Below are 24,362 nucleotides of genomic sequence, written 5' to 3'. Positions count from 1 at the left end.
ACCACTGCTCCTTCCCCTGTGTCAGCTGCTAGTCAGCCCCCTGCCCAGGACCCTGCCACAAAAACCCCATCGTCGCCTCCACGATCCTCCACAGCATCCACCAGCGTTCAGCTCTCCATACCCCAGACGCTGGAGCGGAAACGCAAATATAGTGCAACCCACCCGCACGCCCAAGCCCTTAATGTGCACATCTCCAGATTGCTTAGCCTGGAGATGCTGCCCTATAGGCTAGTAGAGACCGAGGCCTTTCGCAACCTCATGGCGGCGGCCGCCCCTCGGTATTCGGTCCCCAGCCGCCACTACTTTTCCCGATGTGCCGTCCCAGCCCTGCACCAGCACGTGTCAGACAACATCATCCGTGCCCTGACCAACGCCGTTTCTGACAAGGTCCACCTGACCACGGACACGTGGACGAGTGCTGCCGGGCAGGGCCACTATATATCGCTGACGGCACATTGGGTTAACTTGGTGGAGGCTGGGACCGAGTCTGACCCTGGGGCTGCTCATATACTGCCGACGCCGAGGATTGCGGGGCCTACCTCGGTCCAGGTGTTTCAGGCCTACTATGCCTCCTCCTCCTCCCACCCCTCCTCCACCTCCTCCTCCGAACTACCATCCGTGGGCACGGCGCCATCAGTCGGTAGCTCTAGGCACAGCAGCAGTGCCGTCGCTAAGCGACAGCAGGCGGTGCTCAAACTGCTGAGCCTAGGCGACAAAAGGCACACCGCCCAAGAGCTATTACAGGGCATCACGGCGCAGACTGATCTGTGGCTGGCACCGCTGAACCTCAAGCCGGGAATGGTTGTGTGTGACAACGGCCGTAACCTGGTGGCGGCTCTGCAACTCGGCAGACTGACACATGTGCCATGCCTGGCCCATGTGTTAAATCTGATAGTGCAGCGTTTCCTCAAGACATACCCCAATCTGTCTGATTTGCTCACGAAGGTGCGCCGCATCTGTGCGCATTTCAGGAAGTCCAGCCCAGATGCTGCCACTCTCAGGGCAGCGCAGCGCCGCCTCCAACTGCCCGCTCACCGACTGTTGTGCGACGTGCCCACGAGGTGGAATTCAACACTGACCATGTTATCCAGAGTTTACCAGCAGCGCAGAGCGATTGTAGACTGCCAGATGTCAACTTCCACCAGAACTGGTAGTCAGGTCAGTCAGCTTCCTCAAGTCTACAATGAGGAGTGGACGTGGATGTCTGATATCTGTCAGGTGCTGAGTAACTTTGAGGAGTCAACACAGATGGTCAGTGGCGATGCCGCCATCATCAGCCTCACCATCCCGCTGCTTGGCCTGTTGAAAAACTCTCTGGTCAGCATGAAGTCGGAAGCTTTGCGCTCGTCACAAGAGACGGGGGAAGAATATTCCCTTGTTGATAGCCAAAGCACCCTGAGGTCTGTTTCTCAGCGCATATCGGAGGAGGTGGAGGTGGAGGAGGATGAGGAGGAAGAGGAGGAGAATGTTGGCGAGACACAAGAGGGGACCATTGTTGAGTCCTTCACTGTTCAGCGTGTATGGGCAGAAGAAGAGGAGTTGGAGGAGTTGGAGGAGGAGGAAATGGACAGTCAGGCCAGTGAGGGGAGTGAATTCTTACGCGTTGGTACTCTGGCGCATATGGCAGATTTCATGCTAGGCTGCCTATCCCGTGACCCTCGCGTTCAAAGAATTTATTCCAGCACCGATTACTGGGTGTTCACTCTCCTGGACCCACGGTACAAGCAAAATCTTCCCACTCTCATCCCTGGAGAGGAAAGGAGTGTGAGAATGCATGAATACCAGCAGGCCCTGGTGCACAAGCTGAAACAGTATTTCCCTTCTGACAGCGCTAGCGGCAGAGTGCGTAGTTCTGCGGGACAAGTAGCGAGGGAGAGTAGGCGAGCAGGCAGCTTGTCCAGCACTGGCAAGGGTACGCTTTACAAGGCTTTTGCCAGCTTTATGTCACCCCAGCAAGACACTGTCACCTGTCCCCAGTCTCGGCAGAGTAGGGCTGATCTTTACAGAAAGATGGTGAGGGAGTACGTAGCTGACCATACCATCGTCCTAAATGATCACACAGCTCCCTACAACTACTGGGTTTCAAAGCTGGACATGTGGCACGAACTGGCGCTGTACGCCTTGGAGGTTCTTGCCTGCCCTGCCGCTAGCGTCTTGTCCGAGCGGGTTTTCAGTGCAGCTGGTGGCATCATCACCGATAAGCGTACACGCCTGTCGACTGACAGCGCTGACAGGCTGACGCTTATTAAAATGAATAAAGGCTGGATTTCTCAGAATTTCCAATCTCCACCAGGTGAAGGAAGCTCAACCTGAATAATTGATCCACTCCTCCTCCTCCTCCTCATTTTCCTCCTTCTCCTCCTCTTTGTACAGTAAAGCAGAGGAAACTGGCTATTTTTTGACAGGGCCCACTGGCTCTTGCTATAGTACTTCATGCATTTAATTTTTCTGGAGGGCCACCTACCCGGTCCTCTGTTTGAAACAATTTTTGTGAGTGCCACATACAGGCACTCAATCTATTCCATTTTACTGCAGGGCCACCTACCTGCTCCTCTGGTTTGAACAATTTTTGGGACTGCCACATACAGGCACTCAATCTATTCCATTTTACTGGAGGGCCACCTACCTGCTCCTCTGGTTTGAAACATTTTTGGGACTGCCACATACAGGCACTCAATCTATTCCATTTTACTGCAGGGCCACCTACCTGCTCCTCTGGTTTGAACAATTTTTGGGACTGCCACATACAGGCACTCAATCTATTCCATTTTACTGGAGGGCCACCTACCTGCTCCTCTGGTTTGAACAATTTTTGGGACTGCCACATACAGGCACTCAATCTATTCCATTTTACTGGAGGGCCACCTACCTGCTCCTCTGGTTTGAAACATTTTTGGGACTGCCACATACAGGCACTCAATCTATTCCATTTTACTGCAGGGCCACCTACCTGCTCCTCTGGTTTGAACAATTTTTGGGACTGCCACATACAGGCACTCAATCTATTCCATTTTACTGCAGGGCCACCTACCTGCTCCTCTGGTTTGAACAATTTTTGGGACTGCCACATACAGGCACTCAATCTATTCCATTTTACTGCAGGGCCACCTACCTGCTCCTCTGGTTTGAACAATTTTTGGGACTGCCACATACAGGCACTCAATCTATTCCATTTTACTGCAGGGCCACCTACCTGCTCCTCTGGTTTGAACAATTTTTGGGACTGCCACATACAGGCACTCAATCTATTCCATTTTACTGCAGGGCCACCTACCTGCTCCTCTGGTTTGAAACATTTTTGGGACTGCCACATACAGGCACTCAATCTATTCCATTTTACTGCAGGGCCACCTACCTGCTCCTCTGGTTTGAAACATTTTTGGGACTGCCACATACAGGCACTCAATCTATTCCATTTTACTGCAGGGCCACCTACCTGCTCCTCTGGTTTGAACAATTTTTGGGACTGCCACATACAGGCACTCAATCTATTCCATTTTACTGCAGGGCCACCTACCTGCTCCTCTGGTTTGAACAATTTTTGGGACTGCCACATACAGGCACTCAATCTATTCCATTTTACTGCAGGGCCACCTACCTGCTCCTCTGGTTTGAAACATTTTTGGGACTGCCACATACAGGCACTCAATCTATTCCATTTTACTGCAGGGCCACCTACCTGCTCCTCTGGTTTGAAACATTTTTGGGACTGCCACATACAGGCACTCAATCTATCCCATTTTACTGGAGGGCCACCTACCTGCTCCTCTGGTTTGAAAAATGTTTGGGACTGCCACATACAGGCACTATCCAAATTAAATTGTCTCCATAGCAGCCTCCACACGTTGTCTCCATTGCTACCTCCAAAAGTCGTCCATATAGCTGCCTCCATACATCGTCCCTTTATCAAACGAGGTGTGTCAGGCAGAAATTTGGGTTGTTTTCATGGATTCCACATCAAAGTTGTTAACTTTGTCGCCACCCTGCTGTGTTATCCACAAAATATACTGGCAAACTTTTACCATTTACGGATATTATTTCAGCGCTTCTTGCGCAGATGTTTACATTCCCCTCACCCGGCATATCCTAAACTTATAAGAACGCTACTACACTTGATCTTATACAAAAGGTTCTTAGAAGTGCTGTTTGGGGAGTAGCCTAGAGACAGGGGCTTGGATTGGCGAAAGCTCGCCTGGCAGCGGAACGCCAGCTCCATGCGCATCATGCGCTTCTTGCGCATCTGTTTACATTCCCCTCACCCGCCATATCCCAAACTTATGAGAACGCTACTACACTTAACTTGGTGCAGGCTGGGACCGAGTCTGACCCTGGGGCTGGTCATATACTGCCGACGCAGAGAATTGCGGGGCCTACCTCGGTCCAGGTCTCAAAGGCCTACTATACCTCCTCCCACCCCTCCTCCACCTCCTCCTCCTCCGAATTACCATCCGTGGGCATGGCGCCATCAGTCGGTAGCTCTAGGCACAGCAGCAGTGCCGTCGCTAAGCGACAGCAGGCGGTGCTGAAACTGCTGAGCCTAGGCGATAAAAGGCACACCGCCCAAGAGCTATTACAGGGCATTCCACATCAAAGTTGTTAACTTTGTCGCCACCCTGCTGTGTAATCCCCAAAATATACTTGCAAACTTTTACCATTTAGGGATATTATTTCAGCGCTTCTTGCGCATCTGTTTACATTCCCCTCACCCGGCATATCCTAAACTTATAAGAACGCTACTACACTTGATCTTATACAAAAGGTTCTTAGAAGTGCTGTTTGGGGAGTAGCCTAGAGACACGGGCTTGGATTGGCGAAAGCTCGCCTGGCAGCGGAGCGCCAGCTCCATGCCAAGATCCAACTAACATAGTTTTAACTGCAGCACCTTTAATCTACTACTAGTTCACTGCCTCCATACATGGTCCCCTTATCAAACGAGCTGTGTCAGGCAGAATTTTGGGTTGTTTTCATGGCTTCCATGTTAACTTTGTCGCCACCCTGCTGTGTAATCCACAAAATATACTGGCAAACTTTTATCATGTACCGATATTATTTGAGCGCTTCTTGCTCACCTCCTTTGGTTCCTCTCTGCTACCCATTGGTTTGAAGCCTGAGTCCATTTAGGGTATGTTGCCATGCCTGCCGCTGCTGCCGCTGCCTCTGCATGCCGTCCCCTATAGTGTCAGGGTCAATTATTGGATGTTTTAGATGCTATCTAGCTTCATTCTGTCACTCTGTCATGGCCATGCTGTTGCCCATAATTTTGGCATAATGGTGCGATTATGCAGCCTCAGAGGCATCCATGCATGCTGCCCCTGCTGTTTCCTGTCCATTTCCGTGGTGTTTCCATCCTTTTCTGAGGTTCCCAGGTGTTTGGCCAAGCTTCCCTGTGCAGAGCCTTGGTCCCCTTGAAAAATGCTCGAGTCTCCCATTGACTTCAATGGGGTTCGTTATTCGAGACGAGCACTCGAGCATCGGGAAAAGTTCGTCTCGAATAACGAGTACCCGAGCATTTTAGTGTTCGCTCATCTCTAATGATATTGTTTATTTTTTATTTGTATGAACTCAGAATTTTTTTTTTTTACAAGTCCCCTAGGATTTAATGGTTCACTCATAAAATATGCTGAAATACTACTGTATTGCCATATATTGTAAAATAGATTGATATTACAGCCTGCCTCATGGACGGCTGACTGAGAGGCTTCCACCTCGCCACCACACTGACATCATGAAAGTCGGCAATCGGTGCCATGTAGGTTGCACCTGTCCACTGCCACTTTTTAAGTGTTATAGTCAGGTTCAACTGATGCATCTAAAAGATAAGCAACTGCAACAAGGGTTACAGGTGTTAACAGCCGGTGTCTTCTTTATACCAGACAACTTTGCTGTATACCAGTGGGGGCGAACCTATGGCACGGGACCTATGGAGGACCTCCTGGTGGCCCCACAATTATCTGACTGCAGAGGGACACTGGAAAGAAGTTAGAATAATGCAAATTTTCCATCTTTCTACTGTGTTTCTGTCCTCAGGAAGCCAATATGATTGAGAGTTGTTGAAAAACAGGGAGCAACAAGTTACTTTAATTTTTGGTGGAACATCGCAACAAATAAGGGGGGGTTTGGGTTGCAGTTTGGGCAATCAGCCGCTAAAGGTTTGCCATCACTGCTGTATACAAAGGGTTCAGCCCTCTCCACATGGAGTTAGTGCTCATCATTTCTTACATTTTTGTACTGTTGGACCCAGATAATACTTTGCCTCACATCCCCACCAGTCTCTGTTGATATATATGTATACATTGTCAATGCTCTCCTATTACAGCCTCTAGCTGCAGCCTGTATTAGCTTTTAGATGCATCGTCATCACTAAGCCCTCTCTATACCAACAAAGGGCCGACAATGGCGGGAGCTGCCATACTGGACCCAAGGCACAGACCGGGGTATTTATTGTTTTCATCCCACAGGAGGGCAGAATTGCAAAGGCCTCATTTTATTTTGCTTTTGTCTTTGTACTTCTATAATTTACATGATATATTAAATAAGACCTGGAACAAACAAAATCATATAAGTAATCAATAAGGCTGAGTTTACACCTGCGCTCGGACCCCCTTTATTATATTCCAACTTTAACACAATAATAATATAAATCTAATTGATTCCTTAAAAGTCTGTTGATTTCATTGGCTTCCATTAGCGTCCATGTGCATCACCTATCTGAGCGGAACATAAGACAGGAGCTGCAAAGCTATTTGTTCCATCTAAAGTAATGGAAGCCAACAGAGCTGGTGCAGAAACAGAAACTAGCTGAAATAATTAAAAGTGAATTGAAATCAATGAACATATAAAAGACTTTTGAATGCGAGTGTGAACTGGGCCTAATATAGTAAATGTACAAAATACATGTGGCTATGTATTTTTCCCTTTTCATGTTAAAGGATTGTAAACCAAGCACATTCACATGGTGGTGTGTACCTTCTCTGGCAGGATCAGCCTTTCTATAAACATCTTTTAAAATTATGAAAATTAACCCTTTTTTTTAAATTACAAACCAGGGAATAAGAAGGTAAACAAAGAGCAGACCCTGCCAGAGGGGACACACACCAGTATGTCAGTGTGCATGGTTTACAATCCTTCATCCTGGTGAAAGAAGTTTTTTAAGAGTCAGTAAGACTCCAAAAACATCAGATATTTTTCCTAAATTGCTCTGTATGAAGTTGATCGACTTTGTTTTTAAATGCAAACTAAATAAAGGATTCATTTCTTATTACACCATCTTCTTACGTTACACCATGGACTTGCTGGTCCAAATCCGTTTACTGTTAAATTATTTTAAGTCGTAACACATCTATACTGCACCTTCTTTCAGTCTCTATAATGAGTTCTTCAGCTTCCTTCACATCTTTCTCCAATAATATTTGAAACATGTAAAGTGATTGAAAAAAACCAAGAATCTCTGAAATTGACATTGTAATTGTGACTGGTATATCTGTGATCCTGGAAATAAAGAATATGTGATGTGATACAGTGTAACTGGAAGTTGCATCAATCAACATGTATTCACAAAGATATGGACAAGATAACTTATTTCTGTTTGTGTTTTGTATGGCTCTTTTTCTGTATAGTATAGTACAGCAGAATCTTTTTGTAATCATAATTGGTTAAAAGGGTTGTATCTTCACTAAACAATATTTGATAGGGGATGAATTGCTAGAGGCCTGACCCTGGGCTGCCATGATTTGAGTTGTTTCATAAGCGGCAGATTTGACATCACTGAGAGGGTCTGTGCCAGCACTTTAACTGGCACCTTCTATGTGTTCAGTATATTCAACACTTATACATATTTATTTCTACAGTATACTTATTGCTGTATTCTGTGCGGTTAAGTCATTATTGGTATACATTTATATATATTATGTACTGCATATTTATTGCTGGTATATACAGGGTGTAACAAAAAGGTTGGGTCGGTGGAATATCTTGCGTAATACACAGCAGAACAAAAAGCTAAAAATATATGTGTCAAAAATGTAAAACCTTAATGGGAACGCCCATGTTTTTATTGCAGATTTGGTTTGACCTAGCTCTTCAGTGAGATATGGTGCTCTTAAAATCGAAATGTGCGTCAAACATTGAAAAGGGGATATTTTGATAAATATGCCTCAGATCCAAAATTTGAAAATCGAGGTTTGCAACATTTTTTTAAAAACTATCCAAAGTTACCAAATTCAGCACACCAGGTCCTCCCGTGCAGGTGTGGTGCAGGACCACACTTTGCTATAACAGTTCGACAATTTTTAGACAGACAATATCTTGGAAGAAGAGGCGACATTAAATGGCCAGCTTGTTCTTCTGACTTGATGCTACAAAATGAGACCAACCACACTCATCTACTCATGCTGTAGACTGATTTTATCATTGAATAGGATATTGTCAAGTTCAACTAGATGCACAGTTTGAGCAGTATGAATATAGAGTACCGTATTCAATATTTGCAAAATTTGTAGGTAACAAGAAAAAGGGGGAGAGACTAAAGTTAATCAAGCTTTTCGATGCGTGATAGTCAAGGTGACTCACATTAAACCAGCCCTCAAAGAGAACAGAAAACTAGTATGTCCATGCGTTTTTCCTTGGTTAGGCTGAATGTAGTTTCTACATTAAAGCATGAGATTTCCCGCCCCTCACCCTTGTGTGGTAAAAAATACAGGGTCAACTTTAGTATCATTAGATAGATTTTTAAGAAATATTTCGTATATATTTTTTTTGTTGTTTGATCCGATGTGAATTTTTCGAGATATATATATGCGGCATCCCATTCTCACCCCAGAGTCAAATTTTTTGCTCCCCCACCTTATTATCCATAATTATTTTTATTTTTCCCCCAAATTGTACTTTCCATTCACTGTATGTAAAATTCCATGCCATGTACTGGAAAGCGGGTGCCACCCTAGTATCCTTCAGACTGTCGATGATGTCACCCTGCAGTCTTGCGCAGCCAGTTGCAACTTGCAGTTGCGCAAGGAAAGTCTCAGATTGCTGGGGTGCGACCCAGCTACATAGAGGTTTTGATTAAATTATCAGCCCACGGAGCCAGGAGGCACTGAGGTGACGTAAGCCTGAGCGCCACTAGATAATTAGGATATGGTATGTAAGTATAAATTTAAAAAATTACCATAATGAGGACAGTAACGTTAAATACAGCTCAGAAGACGACGGACATGTTATAGGAATCTACCATCAGTACCATCAGTATATCTAATGGACGATGTCGTCTAACTAATCCTAGACCTAGATAAGGCAGGATAGTAGAAATCGCAATACAAATGGAAAAGAAAACCAAACCCCCTAATATCTTCAGGACTGAAGAACGGTTTATGAGTAAGGGGCCCTTTTGAAAAACCCCAACAAATGGTCTGTAAGATAAACTACCATTAGAGTTGTATATCAGGGAATAGACACATCTGAAATAAAACTATAATAGAAACATTTGCTTCCACTAAATGGATGCCCTTGGGACATGTAATGAGTATTTAGGCCCACTAGACATCAACAATCAGTAATGTAGAATTGTGACAGAATCACCTTAATGCCCTTCTATATTCTGGTAGACTTTGCAATAAACAGAAAAATAACTTTGCTGCCTACAAATGACCTAATAAATCGTGGGTGATGGATAAGAGTCACACTGCCATCACCCTTCTTGGATTAAATAATATCCCATAGTAAAAGCACCAGAACATTACCATTCCTTGTCTTTGAGTGTAACAGCCTCATATATATTTTGGTATTGAGTGAGCACATGATTTGAGGTTTCTTCAGCATACTGGCACAAGGTATCCCAAACCTGCAAACATTATAAAAATCATTAATAGGAAAACATAATTCTTAATGATATTAAAGATAACATGGTTGACATTTTCAAAGGCAGTTGACAAATTTTGAAGTCATTGAAGTCATTTAGTGTTCATTTAACTTTGGTTAGGACAGTCTCTTGAGTGATTTTGGAAGACAGATTACAGATTGATTGGCAAAAGCTAGTATGATAGCTCCAGTAGGACATATTATTCATGGCTTGAGGAGAATGAAAGTAATGAGAGGGGGTAAATGTTTCAAAGAGCAGTACACATTTAACTCCACCCTGACCACAGATGGTGCTGCAGACTCAGGACCTCAGTCAGTGGGGCAGGTCCAAAGTCTGCAGCAACATCTGTGGACAACACTGCAGCATTCAACTGCTCCATCGCTAATCGGGGAAGCAGGACCGGTTCTCCAGTCTCCGGATTTCAGAGAGAGCTGGCGACCATAGGGAGAAACAGACTCCTATCTGTGGACAGAACCATTTCAATTTTTTTTCCTTTCCTATCTAACACATTACCTCTGAGATTGTTTTACTTAAATCCTGTGACAGATCCTTGTATTTAATCTCCCAGGATGGATGAAAACCATGAAGAGCCAAGCATCCATTTTTCTTAAGGACACGAGCCACTTCTCCTGCAAATTCGTCTAAAATGAACCAATGAGCAGCAAGACCGGCATTCACCAGGTCCACAGAGTCATCCTTTATTGGTAACTTCTCAGCCGCAGCCACCCTATTCACAGAGCGAGAAATACTAGTATGACCAACTTCATCTAATCCTTCTATGATAAGCAGAAATTTAAGTTAGTAAATACTCACATGTATGACACATTGCTTGCTTTATTGTTCTGTTTAGCCACATTTATTTGGGAATCACTGATGTCTATTCCTAGGACCTTCTTGAAGTGAGGAGCTAGAGGAAGAGTGTAACGTCCAGTCCCACAGCCAACATCCAACGCCAAATCAAGAGGCTGCTCATTTGTCTATAACGAAGGGCAGATAATATGTCATAATAAAAATAACATGGTTATAATACAACAAGGATTATCAATAAAACTTCATTACAGACACGTAACAGCTGATCATTGTATCAAGAGGTCACATTGGGCAGAAAGATCTGTCTGTAACTAGGGGTCATCTGTAAGTCAGGTGTCCTTAGTTTGGGGACCACCTGAATCTGTTTTTGCACCTTTTTTGCAGCCCATAAAAATGGTAATCAAAAGGTTGAATAGTTCCCTAAAATCTGTACAACTTCTGAGTTGCAAGTAGCAATACCAAGGTACCCTACCACTATGTGCCTTAAATGACCTAGCACACTTCCCAGAGCTAGAATCCCAAGTAAATAATCAGGGAGAAGACCTTAGTATGAAGGGTAACCAAGTAAACAGTGGCTAAACTCCAAAGTCATGGATGTGGTAAACTATCATTGTATAGGATCAATTTCATGGAAAATTTATCAGAAAGAGGTCTCTCCTTAGTAAAACACACATGTTTTCAAAAAAGCACTGTTCAAAATATTAAACTTTAAAGCATGTGGGGAAATTGGGCACCGCTCACCATCTACCATTACAATACCATCCATACAGTGAAGCATGGTAGTTGTTTTTTTCAGTGGCTGAAGAAGGAAGGCTAGCCATAGTTAAGGGAAAGATGAATAGAGCAAACCTGCTCCAAAGTGATTTGAGTCAAAGTTTCACCTTCCAACAAGCCACGACCATAAGTCCACAGCCAAGACCGCATGGGAGTGTCAAACTCTAACCCAAATCAAGATGTACAAAACCTTTTGGTATCCCACCCAAGAAGCTGTAATAATAAAGGGTCTGAATATTGGCATTAGCGCAACATGTAATTATTTTCTTACTAATAACTTGGCAAAAATGGATAACATTCTGTTTATATGTTATTTGATAAACTTTGTAGGTAGATGGCACTGTAAATTCATGGTGCTCAGGGTTCGGTCAATGCCACAATCCAATAGCAAACAAAGATCCCGACACTCGTAGTCTTCATCAGCTCATAGCATAACTTATAGCATATTCACAGCGACAGTAGACTACTACTACTACTGTCACTGTGAATATGCTATAAGTTACGTTTGCACAATAAACCTATGAGCTGATGAAGACTATGATTGCCGGGATCTTTGTTTGATATATGTTATTTGCCACTGAGTGCAGAATAGCACATGGCCGTAAAATATTAAAATGTGAAAAAAAGGTCTAAACGTACTGCATGTATAGTAAATAGGATTGGGATACTTCATTCAAATGAATTCCAGTCTACGTCACTTACTTTTTCTTTCACATATGATACAATCATGTTGATGACTGCATTGGAGACCGGAATCATATACTTTTGATATACTAAAGAAAATTGCATCTTCTCAAACAATTGGGCCGCCATGACAGCTTTAATAGTTGCTCATTCTAATTAAAAGAAAAAAATGGAACAAAAGTATTAATCCTGCCCAATATTGTAAACCTGGACTAGATAGTCTAAAACTTTACCAGATATAAATGGCTAATGATGATTGATACATTGGGTGCATGTTTGGTCTCTCAAATCTATATTTATACCACTTATTAGTTGGCTTTCCAATGTTTTTTTCACTTTGTGCCATCTTAGGGTTTGGTCTTTTTTGTCCAAAAACCATGGGTCAAATTTTATCAGGGCTTGTACGACTGAAATCTGATCTGACCTACTATAGAAGCACAGCTGTCCTTTAGGATTTATCAGGAGGCCGGAGCCTTCAATAGACCTGGCAGGTGCTGGGCGTGCCAGCATACGATAAATGCGCCCCCATGTCTTTATACAGTGTAAACTTGTAAAAATGTTCTAGGTTTGTCAGTGGTTGAGGATGTGTCATGATTATGCACTGATTCTGCTTTCTATCTCCTTCTAGTGGCAAGTATGCAGATTGCTTGCTGTCATGATTCTGCAATATGACTCTCTCTGGTGGCGAATATGCAGATTGCTCGCTAAACTCCCTCTGGTGACTGCTGTTTAGCATTGCAGTCAATTCCTGTGGTCACGTGAATGTTTAGTCTTTGATTGAGTATTAGTCTCTACCCTGTGCTCCAGCCCTCTGCCTGCTCAGGTTGCTGCATGCAATAGTGTCTCCCAGATTTTGTGTTTGGGGTCACTACTCCACTACCTGTTCCTGCCTCCAATTCTGAACTCTGCTCTGCCATTTGCGAGTCCTCAGCCCCAAGAGTTATAACCTATCAAGCTTTTACCACCTGCCCCTGGCAGCAAAATTTTTGTGGTGGGATATGGTGAAGACCCAGGGCTTGTAGGCTCGGCACACCAACACTTATAAGTGCTTAGGGGAGTTGTAAAAGCTTAATATGGAACGGGTGGTTAACCAGGAGTTAAACCAACAACAGCTGCTACAGTACCTCTAGTCCTTTTTTTAGTGCCTGTACCCTCTTCAAATGCCCCAAGTGGCGCAAGGTCTGGCACCTCCCACAAATATGGTTCTGACCCCTTAGCAACTACAATGAGGAACCCAAGAGTTGTCACAAGTTCCTGAACCAGTGTTCCATCCATTTTGAGCTGCTTCCAGTGAATTTTGTTTGTGACAAAACTAAAGTTTTACACAAATATCAAGCATTTCTGGACAATTCCAGGAACATCCTTGATAAGCCCGGTTGACTGTCTGCAGAAGCTGCATCCCTGCTACACCTTTGCCAAGAGTCTCAGACTGTGGCTCAGTATGTTATTTTAGTTCTGGACTTTTGCCTCTGAATTAAAGTGGAATGAGAAAGCTCTTGTGTCAAGGGGGTTGTCCGACCCAATCAAAGATGAGTGGATGACCGCATTTCTCTATGTAACAAAGTGTACCTCAGGTTCTGAGAAAGTGATAACCTGAAAAACAGAGGTCCAGGCATCTTAATTTCAAGCTTGTTTGCTCTCTCTATGCAGTTAGGACGAGCCTAATTCACCAGAAAAGAGAGAAAACCACATGAAAAATCACCTGTGTCTGTATTGTGCAGATTCTGGGCACCAGTTAAAAACTTGCCTTAAAAACTGTCAAGGAGATATTAATTGTGAATGTATAAGATTTGTTTAACTACAGGGCAATTACAAACTTTGTTGAAATATATGGCATCTATTGAGGGGTCCAGGCAGTGTTTACAACATCCTGGAAATCCTTACAACCTGATAAACTCTGACCTGCAGAATGTCCTGTGGTGACTTCAAAAGCCATTTGGTCACCTCTCCTCTGCACCTACCCCCATCCCTGCATTTAGGGATTTGGAAACAAAGAAACTGTTTAAAAATTCCTGGACTCTCCCCCCTCATAAACACTTTGCCCAATCCTGAATGACCCTGTGGACTAATTAATGAATCATAGGTTCTGAAACCTGAACTAAACTGAGAAGATATAAAACAATATGAAATACAATAAATGGGGTTCACTTTATGGGGTCTGCTTGACAAGCTGGGTGTTCCATATTTCTTCCACCTCCAGGGAATCAGGATTTACTTTAAGTTGTAAGTTTCTGTTATTTTACTCCCTTTTTATTTTATAACCGTTTTGCCATATTGTGTGTCATTTTATTTTGTAATTTTTTTGTTTTTAACATCTTTTTTTATGCAGTGAACAACTTTTTGTCATTAGAGATTTTCACCTTAATTTTGGACCCTGTATGCTCTGCGAACTCATAGTCTTGTAAAGTGTGGTTAGCTGTGTGACTGCTAGAGTGCTGAGTGTTCATGTCTAGTGGTGTAACAAGATGACTGCTTGAGAAGAAAGAGTGGATGTAGAGTGGGATACTTATTGGTCCCACTATAAATGCAATAAGTGGTGGAGCTGTATGAGGTGTGATTTATGCTCAATTTGTGTCCTGAGTGAAAGGTGAGCGCATGTTTGAGTTTGAGTAGACCAAGAACAGTTGCACCCAAAGTCACGTGACGAGGCGGCAGCGTCCTCGCCGTGACAAAAACTTTAGGACCTAGACCAAGTAAGAGTCCTAGGTTCACTGTGTTTTGCTCCTTTGCAGAAAAACGCAAACCAGTTCACACTCACGGTGTCCCTAATTGCTCCTGAAGGAACCTTATCTATGCATGCCTTTGTAGATTCTGGTTCACCAGGGAACTTCATTTCTACCTCACTTGCAGCCTGATGGGGTTGCTCTTCCTCATCCTGTACCCCGGGTATGCATTGTTGGTAATCCAATACCAGAGGGATCTATCCGGTAACACACCTTACCCGTAGATTTGCATGCCGTAGTGTTGCACCAAGCTAATTTTGGGATGACCATGGTTAAGGAGACACGCTCCCCACTTCAACAAGGATACAGCGGAATTACTCGCTTGGTGCCCTAAGTGTATATCATCATGCTTGAAAAAGGTATCACCAATAAAGCCAGTCACTTTCTCCTCTCTTAAACAAGGGAAGATATTCCAGAGCCCTATTGTTCCTTTGTTGATGTGTTCAGCAAGTCTCAGACAGAAAGGCTTCGACCTCATTCTCCCTGTGATTGTGCTATCGACTTGCTTCCAGTCAAAAACCCCTCCACGAGGAAGGACCTACCATCTGTCATTACCGGAGGCACAAATCATGTCTGAGAATATCAAGGACAATCTCCAAAGGGGATGCATTCATGAAATTACCAACAAAAATAAGTAACTGCTACCCTTGAGATATGAACTTTTTGAGAGAATCTGTAGTGCCACTCTTTTGACAAAGCTGGATTTACAGGGTGCCTACAACCTCATCCGAATCTGGGGATGAATGGAAAAGGGCCTTCAACACCCGGGATGGCCATTATGAGTAGTTGGTTATGCCATTGTCTGCCAGAGTTTTATGAATAAAATCTTCCGGGACTTTTATCTTGATGATTTTTATTTTTTTTCTCATTCTCTGCCTGAACAACGCAATCATGTTCAGCAGGTTTTGACCCAGCTCAAGGAAAATTGGAAAAGTGTCTCTTAGAGGAACCATCTATTCCATTTCTGGGATGTATTCTGTCAGGCTAAGGCCTTAAGAGGGATCCAGGCATGGTCCAGGCTGTCCAGAATTGTCCTCAACTCACAAGTTTTAAGGCAATCCAGAGATTTGTGGGATTTGTCAACTTTTATATTCAATTCATCAAGGGACTTTCATCCATTATTGCTCCGATCACTGCTCTTACCTGGAAATCAGCTAACCCTCAGAAATGGCCTCCAGAGGCTTTCCAAGCCTTCAAGCAGCTTAAACAAGCATACGAGTCACCTATCACTCGGGCTTGAAGAACAGGAAGGCTGATGTGTTTTCCAGGTTTTATTATGCAGCAGATAAGGAGATCCAATCCACCCCAAAACACATCCTTGATCCTAGTAGGATATGGCTTGCCACTGCTTTTGAAAAAATTCTGACTGCACCATGTGGGAAAACTTTAGTTCTGTCTGAAATGCAATCAAAGTATATGGCTTGGGTGCATTCCTCTTGCTTCTGTGGGCATGCAGGAGTCAAAATGACTCTGGAATTTATGCCAAGAACTACTAGTGGCCCTCTATTACACCAGATATACATGAATATGTTGCTGCCTGTAATCTGTGTGCTCAACATAAAAATGCACCTGGGCATCCTATTGGTCTTCTTCAACCACTTCCTATTCCAGAAATTCCATGGACACATATCTCAATGGACTTCATACAGACCTTCTTCCATCTAAAGGTGACAACACCACCTGGGTCGTGGCGGACTGATTCTCTAAAATTTCCCTTAAGGGAATTAATTTATGCTACATTAGCCTCCATTTTCATCCGAGATATATTCCATCTACACGGTTGTCCCAAGGAGATCAGACAGGGGGACACAATTCACATCTCAATACTGGCAAGCTCTAAGTGATCTAATGGAAATCAAACTCAATTTCTCCTTTGCTTATCATCCATATTCCAATGGGCAAACTGAGAAAGTACATCAAGATCTGGAGAAGTTCTTGCGGTTATACCTCTCCCCAGGCTAGAATAATTGAATAGAATTACTGCCATGGGCCGAGTTTGCACACAGTAGTCTGTTCCATAAATCTTCTGCTAAGTCTCCTTTCTTTGTCAACTACGGCAAGCATCCTAATTTACCTGCTCTTCGGATCTTGCCTTCCTTTGATGCTGAGATTAGGAAGTTAAGCACCATCTAGTCAAGGGTCAGGGCTAGTCTTCAGAAAACATCCGCTAGGTACAAAGTTCATGGGAAAAAAAGAAACGGAAGGTTCCATTATCGTCTATTGGAGATAATGGGGCAGATTTACTTACCCCCAGGGTGCGGTCCCCAGGGTGCATTCTCCGATGAGGATGAAGTCCGGCGCGATTCTCCAAGACCGTGCTTCCATTTTTTTGCCATCTGTCGCTTGCCCGCAGAGGTCCGCCGGAGTTCACCTTCTTCTTCCTGGTGTATGTGAGTGCATTTTCTGGCGACACAATTTGAATTGTAAATCCCGCGCTTAATCCGAATCAGTCAGGTTGTCCGTTGGCCACGCCCCTCAATTTGTGTCGCATGCAAGTTGGCGCGATTGCACCAAAATCCGATTGCCTGCACCAAAAACCCCACTTAAATGCGGCGCAAATCAGAAATAGTCGGAGAAAAATGTGCCGTGCGGACCCTTAGTAAGTAAGTAATTAGCGAAAAATCTATATATAGACACCAAGCAAGGTTGCCATACACAGTTTTGGGGGCCAACGTTGCTCTCAACTTGCAAATATCAATCTTATACCAGCTAGTCAAGTGAGATAACTAAAATTCATAACATTTTATTGGATATGCATTAAAAAACAACATTTAAATAATATCAAATAACAGTAAAATCATCCAGGGCATCCAGCTCGGATGGTCACAGTATCACTGGGATCAAAAAATGTACACACCAAATCCTCAGAAAGTCTCTTGATCTCTTACAGACACATAGATGTAGTAGAAAATATTTGCATCTTACCATACATGCTGGTGTCTGTACAGAGGTACCTGGTGGGTTCCTGGGTCGGGAGTATAAGTACTCTCCTGGGGAGGAATGGATGTGAGGAGAAATCAAATCAATCCCTGTCGTCCCAGAGTTGACTCCCTCCCTTACAAGGGCAGGCCCAAGTGAAGTGGCCACACTCATCATCCCTAGCTGGTCTCTAGAGATCAGCTAGGGATTATGAGTGTGGCCACTTCACTTGGGCCCCGCTGCAGAGTACTTATCCCTATATTAGCCACTCTGCACATTTGATACCCCTTAGTGACCCCATAACAGGGGCCACTGTATCTAATTTTTAATGTCCGCATTTCACCGATGTAGACCCTCTGATGAATCCCATGTGTGAAGAAACGCGTCAGGGTGGGGGGATGCGGGGGTATTTTTGATTTTTCATAGGGCAAGTCTTAATGGTACTGCCCTTTTAAGGGCGGGAGTCAACTCTGGGACGACAGGGAGAGTGTCCATTAAGCTATAAGTAGCTTAATGGAGTTCTTCACAGGGCACATTATTTCAGATTTCCACCACACAGAGGACTCATCTCAAGTCTCTGCCCATCTGATTGACCCTATGAAGATAAGCAACCTCTTATACAGTAGAGAAATATCCCTATGGTTGCTGAGGGGCTGCAAGTTGGTTGATAAGCAGTAAGTCTTTTGGGGTTGTGAGTGCAGAATCCACCAAATTTGGTACAGACTTGAATTTAGCGATTCCGAACCACTCATCACTATTTGTTACTTTTCTGTAAGGCAGTAGGGCCCGACCCCTCTGCTGCTCGAGGTGAGCAGTAAAATGAAGCCCTCCTGCTGCCACAAAAGGATAAAAAAACATTGTATGCATTGATAGTGCTGAAATATATAAATGCAAATAACCTCATAGTGCCATACACAGTTAATGTTAAACCCAAATGAACTTTTTGCAGCAAATGTTATTATGTATTATTTGATGTCTCTTTTTAGTAAATTAGCAATTTCGGGGGTGATGAGTAGACTTAAGATATTCCCTGTTATTTTGAAACTGATAACGGGATAACTTTAAGGCTGTGGTAACACCATGTATTTGCTCAGGAGTAACACACCACCAAAGGCATATGCATTTATTACTGTAATAATGTGTTTTGCCTTTTAATATTAATGAAAATGATTAAGAAGTCAAACACATGATGCCACTTACCAAACAAACATATATGCATTTCAAACTGTAAAGTAAACACATCATGTGAACACATGCCAAAGATTAACACATTTTTATGTCCTACTTACGCATAGATACATACAACAGATCATATAAATGAATGCATAAACAGTATATACTTATTGGCCAATACACAATACATTACCTGAAGAAAAGAGAGTATAAATGTTAAATAGAAAGCACAGGACAGGACTTAGAGAACTTTCACCTGATCTTCGCAGCGAGGGATAAGCAGAGGCTACATCAACTTTCCTTATCCCACTCTCCCATGTTCCCTCTTTTTGACCATATCAGTGCACATGGCAGGACAACTAGACAAATTTAAGTCCTTTATTATGTGATTGCAGTATTAAAAGAATGAGAGGGTGTTTTATGCCCAGGATATCCCTGACATGATGAGCAAAGAAAAATAGAAAGAGACACAGGCGGCGCCCCTAGTGCAATAGGTCACTTGAAAGTATGGTGAAGTGTTAAGGGTATCTGCTCACCTGTAGACACCTTGTGTCTTATGCGTGTAGAGCAGATGATTGTTGTAACATCTGATATCCAATGATCGTTGGAGGGGTGTGCTGCGTCTTCCCGGAGTCTGGTACAGTGGTAGTGCCGGATGGGGAATCACAAGGATAGATAGGTTTGAAAAACCCGGGTTGTTGTAAGACGCGCTGCCCCAATTAGGCTGAGTATGACACAAATAGTGGGGTTCAAGGCAATATTTATTTGAATGGTATAAAGGACTACGCGTTTCGGGGGTGGTCTACCCCCTTCCTCAGGTCCGTGACAAATACTAAACAAAATAACATAGTAAAAGGGATATATGTAAAACTTGAAAGAAATCAACAAATATACAAATATACATATATAAATATACAGATACATATACATGCGGAAACGACATTTAATTTTGAACATTCAAATTAAAAGGGTAGGTATGTCGAGTACAATCTCTTGTTATATATAAACAAATTCATTTGGTATTTAAAATAAATAAAATATGATAATAGACACAGAGGGGCACATTTACTTACCCGGTCCATTCGCGTTCCAGCGGCGGCTTCTCCGCTCTGGATTCGGGTCCGGCCGGGATTTAATAAGGTAGTTCTTCCGCCGTCCACCAGGTGGCGCTGCTGCGCTGAAAGTAAACTCATCGCGCCGGAATGCACCGAGCTGGACCAGGTGAAGGTAAGCGGTCCTTATGCGACACAATTCGGTTTTTAAATTCAGGGGCTTGTCCGAATAATTCGGGTTGCTCGAAAACCACGCCCCCTATTTGTGGCGCACGGAAGCTGGTGCGCGCGCGACACAATCCAAACCCGTGCGCCACAATCCCGGGGCAATTCAAGGAAACTCGGCGCAAATATTCGGGTAACACATCGGGAAAACGCGATTCGGGCCCTTAGTAAATGACCCCCAGAGTGTTTCACATAAAAAGAATGTTTCACATAAAAAAGTAGTTAGTAGATATTAGTTAGTGCACATATAAATTTCATACTTATAGGAAAGAAAAAACTATAAGAATGTATAGGGCAGAAGAAATGGAGAAATTGTCCGGATGATAGTGGGTGTAAAGAGTGGGTAAATGATATGTAATGGTAATAGTCGGTGGTATGTGGTAAAGCAGTGAATGTAAATTAGAGAATTACCTTGAGCGCCGGGGTGCGATAGGTAACCCAGGGTAGGCACCGGACTGCTATCAGAGGATGAATAGAAGGTTTAGGAGATATGTTTCCTATGGTAGGAGCAATATATAAGATGGCTGGGGTTTGGGGAAACTCACTTGGTCCGTGGTAAATGCTGAAAGCCTGGTTTCGGCGCGAAGTGTGCGCCCAATGGAAGCGGGAGCCCTTTAAACGTGCGGGGGTGATAATGAAACTAGGCGCATGCGCAGTAGGCGGTGAGATCGCTGCTGCGGTGGAGACAGGGATTGGATCGCTAAGGTAGTGTTGATATAGAGATAGTGACAATGTATCGGCATTAGAGTGTTTGGAATGGGCGAGTTTGTTCTGTAATTGGTGATTGATATGTGTTAGGAGATATGGATGTTAATATGTGTAATTGAAGGTAATTGAGGGTATGATTATATGAATGTGTGAGAATGAATGTAAGTGTGTGTAGAGTTGGATGAGGTATAATAAATGTAATAGTTAAAGGATACAGATGAGGTATAATATATATGAGGTATAATAAATAAATGCAATGGTTAAATAAGTAGACATATGGCTATCTCTAGGTATAACCAGAACATGCTGTGGTAAATATATAAATAAATAAATGAATAAATAAATAGATAAATAAATGAATAACTAAATAAATGGACAGCGGTAAATGGGAAATAAATAAATAAATAAATAGATATAAAAATGAATAAATAAATGGATAGTAATACGGACTTATTGCGAGGGGTGTACAGATTATAGTTGGAAGTAGATATAAGCAATTATTAAAATATACATATAAATGAATTGATAAATAAAGGAATATATACGGATTCAGGTACGTTCGATTAGTTCGTTTAGACCGCTAGGGATCAAGGTATTTAATTTAAAGATCCAGAAATTTTCTCTACGGACTAGTTGGTTGAATCTATCTGGATGTGAAGTAGGAATTTGTTCGATAGGAATAAGTTTCAATAGGGATGGGTCTTTATTGTGGTGGGATGTGAAATGACGGGAAACGCTGTGTAGGGAATAACCACAGTTGATTTTGCTCCGGTGGGTATTGATGCGTTCTCTTAAACTCTGGGTGGTGCGCCCCACATATTGCAGGGAGCATGGGCATTCCATGACATTCTGGAACACAACACCTTCATGTTTCAAAAGGACATCTTCTCACAAGTCAGGGGGACAGCTATGGGGACAAGATTTGCACCAAGTTATGCAAATATTTTTATGGGCTGCTTTGAAAAAACCTCATATTACAGGTAATATCAACTACAGCCACCAAATCCAATTCTTCAGAAGATACATAGATGATCTCTTCATCATCTGGAAAGGAACAGAAGCCCAAGCCCTAAATTTTGTTAAAGAGATTAACCAAAACTCTTGGGGCATTGAGTTAACAGTCAATACATCTCAGACACAAATTGAATATTTGGACCTCCTAATCCAAGTTGACGAACAGAACCCTCACCTAACTACCAAAACCTTTTTTAAAAGCGTAGACGTCAACAGCTTCTTAGATTTTTCAAGCTCACACTATAAGAAATGGTTACAAAATGTACCATACGGCCAATATAAAAGGATCCGCCGAAACTGTACCGACCACAAAATCTTTCAGGCACAATCAAAAATCCTTAGGGATAGATTTATAGAAAAAGGCTACCCACCAGGATTACTAAAGAACGCATACCAGAAAGTCAATCGCCTTACACAAAAGGACTGTCTGATCCCCCCTACAAAAAAAGCACATGCCCACTTACACAAGTCCAACTTCATTACCACATATACCACTGATCATAACTTTATCAGACACACCCTGGAACATCCTCAAAAAAGACCCATACATTTCAGATTTACTCCCTTCTAAACCACATCTCACCTTCAGAAGGGCCCCAACCTTTTAAGAATATTCTAGCCCCCACAAGACTCCGTAAAGAAAGAAAGAAACCCACTCTCTCCTTTTTTCCAGAACTGAAAGGTTGCTATAAATGCAACAAGGAAAGATGCAAGACCTGCGACATCCTATGCAATAAGACTAAAGATTTTAAGGCCTTATCTACAGGAGAAACATTTAAGATTAATTCATTTATCAACTGTGGCTCAGATTACGTCATTTATGTCCTGGAATGCCCATGCTCCCTGCAATATGTGGGGCGCACCACCCAGAGTTTAAGAGAATGCATCAATACCCACCGGAGCAAAATCAACTGTGGTTATTCCCTACACAGCGTTTCCCGTCATTTCACATCCCACCACAATAAAGACCCATCCCTATTGAAACTTATTCCTATCGAACAAATTCCTACTTCACATCCAGATAGATTCAACCAACTAGTCCGTAGAGAAAATTTCTGGATCTTTAAATTAAATACCTTGACCCCTAGCGGTCTAAACGAACTAATCGAACGTACCTGAATCCGTATATATTCCTTTATTTATCAATTCATTTATATGTATATTTTAGTAATTGCTTATATCTACTTCCAACTATAATCTGTACACCCCTCGCAATAAGTCCGTATTACTATTCATTTATTTATCTATTTATTTATTTATTTATTTCCCATTTACCGCTGTCCATTTATTTAGTTATTCATTTATTTATCTATTTATTTATTCATTTATTTATTTATATATTTACCACAGCATGTTCTGGTTATACCTAGAGATAACCATATGTCTACTTATTTAACCATTGCATTTATTTATTATACCTCATATATATTATACCTCATCTGTATCCTTTAACTATTACATTTATTATACCTCATCCAACTCTACACAGACTTACATTCATTCTCACACATTCATATAATCATACCCTCTATTACCTTCAATTACACATATTAACATCCATATCTCCTAACACATATCAATCACCAATTACAGAACAAATTCACGCATTCCAAACACTCTAATGCCGATACATTGTCACTATCTCTATATCAACACTACCTTAGCGATCCAATCCCTGTCTCCACCGCAGCAGCGATCTCACCACCTACTGCACATGCTCCTAGTTTCATTATCACCCCCGCACGTTTAAAGGGCTCCCGCTTCCATTGGGCGCACACTTCGCGCCGAAACCAGGCTTTCAGCATTTACCACAGACCAAGTGAGTTTCCCCAAACCCCAGCCATCTTATATATTGCTCCTACCATAGGAAACATATCTCCTAAACCTTCTATTCATCCTCTAATAGCAGTCCGGTGCCTACCCTGGGTTACCTATCGCACCCCGGCGCTCAAGGTAATTCTCTAATTTACATTCACTGCTTTACCACATACCACCGACTATTACCATTACATATCATTTACCCACTCTTTACACCCACTATCATCCGGACAATTTCTCCATTTCTTCTGCCCTATACATTCTTATAGTTTTTTCTTTCCTATAAGTATGAAATTTATATGTGCACTAACTACTTTTTTATGTGAAACATTCTTTTTATGTGAAACACTCTGTGTCTATTATCATATTTTATTTATTTTAAATACCAAATGAATTTGTTTATATATAACAAGAGATTGTACTCGACATACCTACCCTTTTAATTTGAATGTTCAAAATTAAATGTCGTTTCCGCATGTATATGTATCTGTATATTTATATATGTATATTTGTATATTTGTTGATTTCTTTCAAGTTTTACATATATCCCTTTTACTATTTTATTTTGTTTAGTATTTGTCACGGACCTGAGGAAGGGGGTAGACCACC

General features: G+C 42.6%; 1 protein-coding gene and 1 long non-coding RNA gene across 3 annotated transcripts in view; one reads left to right on the top strand and one right to left on the bottom strand.

Moving 5' to 3' along the window:
* The window catches only part of LOC140074658 (putative methyltransferase DDB_G0268948), a 38,495-nt gene that overhangs the window by 10,955 nt on the left and 3,178 nt on the right, over positions 1 to 24,362 (bottom strand). For both annotated transcript variants that reach the window (XM_072119714.1, XM_072119715.1), the window contains exons 2-6: positions 12,140 to 12,273; positions 10,667 to 10,830; positions 10,367 to 10,580; positions 9,735 to 9,835; positions 7,351 to 7,488 (exon numbers count right to left, since the gene is read on the bottom strand). In XM_072119714.1, the coding sequence (XP_071975815.1) occupies positions 7,351 to 7,488; positions 9,735 to 9,835; positions 10,367 to 10,580; positions 10,667 to 10,830; positions 12,140 to 12,250 (728 nt within the window). In that variant the 5' untranslated portion in view covers positions 12,251 to 12,273. The remainder of the gene's footprint in view (positions 1 to 7,350; positions 7,489 to 9,734; positions 9,836 to 10,366; positions 10,581 to 10,666; positions 10,831 to 12,139; positions 12,274 to 24,362) is intronic.
* On the top strand, positions 8,564 to 10,893 carry LOC140074659 (uncharacterized). Its single transcript, XR_011849238.1, has 3 exons — positions 8,564 to 9,139; positions 10,422 to 10,650; positions 10,741 to 10,893. It is a non-coding gene; the product is annotated as an uncharacterized lncRNA (long non-coding RNA).

Source organism: Engystomops pustulosus, chromosome 8 (genome assembly GCF_040894005.1).
Source record: "Engystomops pustulosus chromosome 8, aEngPut4.maternal, whole genome shotgun sequence".
In the NCBI taxonomy this organism is placed as follows: domain Eukaryota; kingdom Metazoa; phylum Chordata; class Amphibia; order Anura; family Leptodactylidae; genus Engystomops; species Engystomops pustulosus.
Note: the sequence above shows the minus strand (reverse complement) of the source record. Positions and strands in the feature narration are given on the sequence as shown.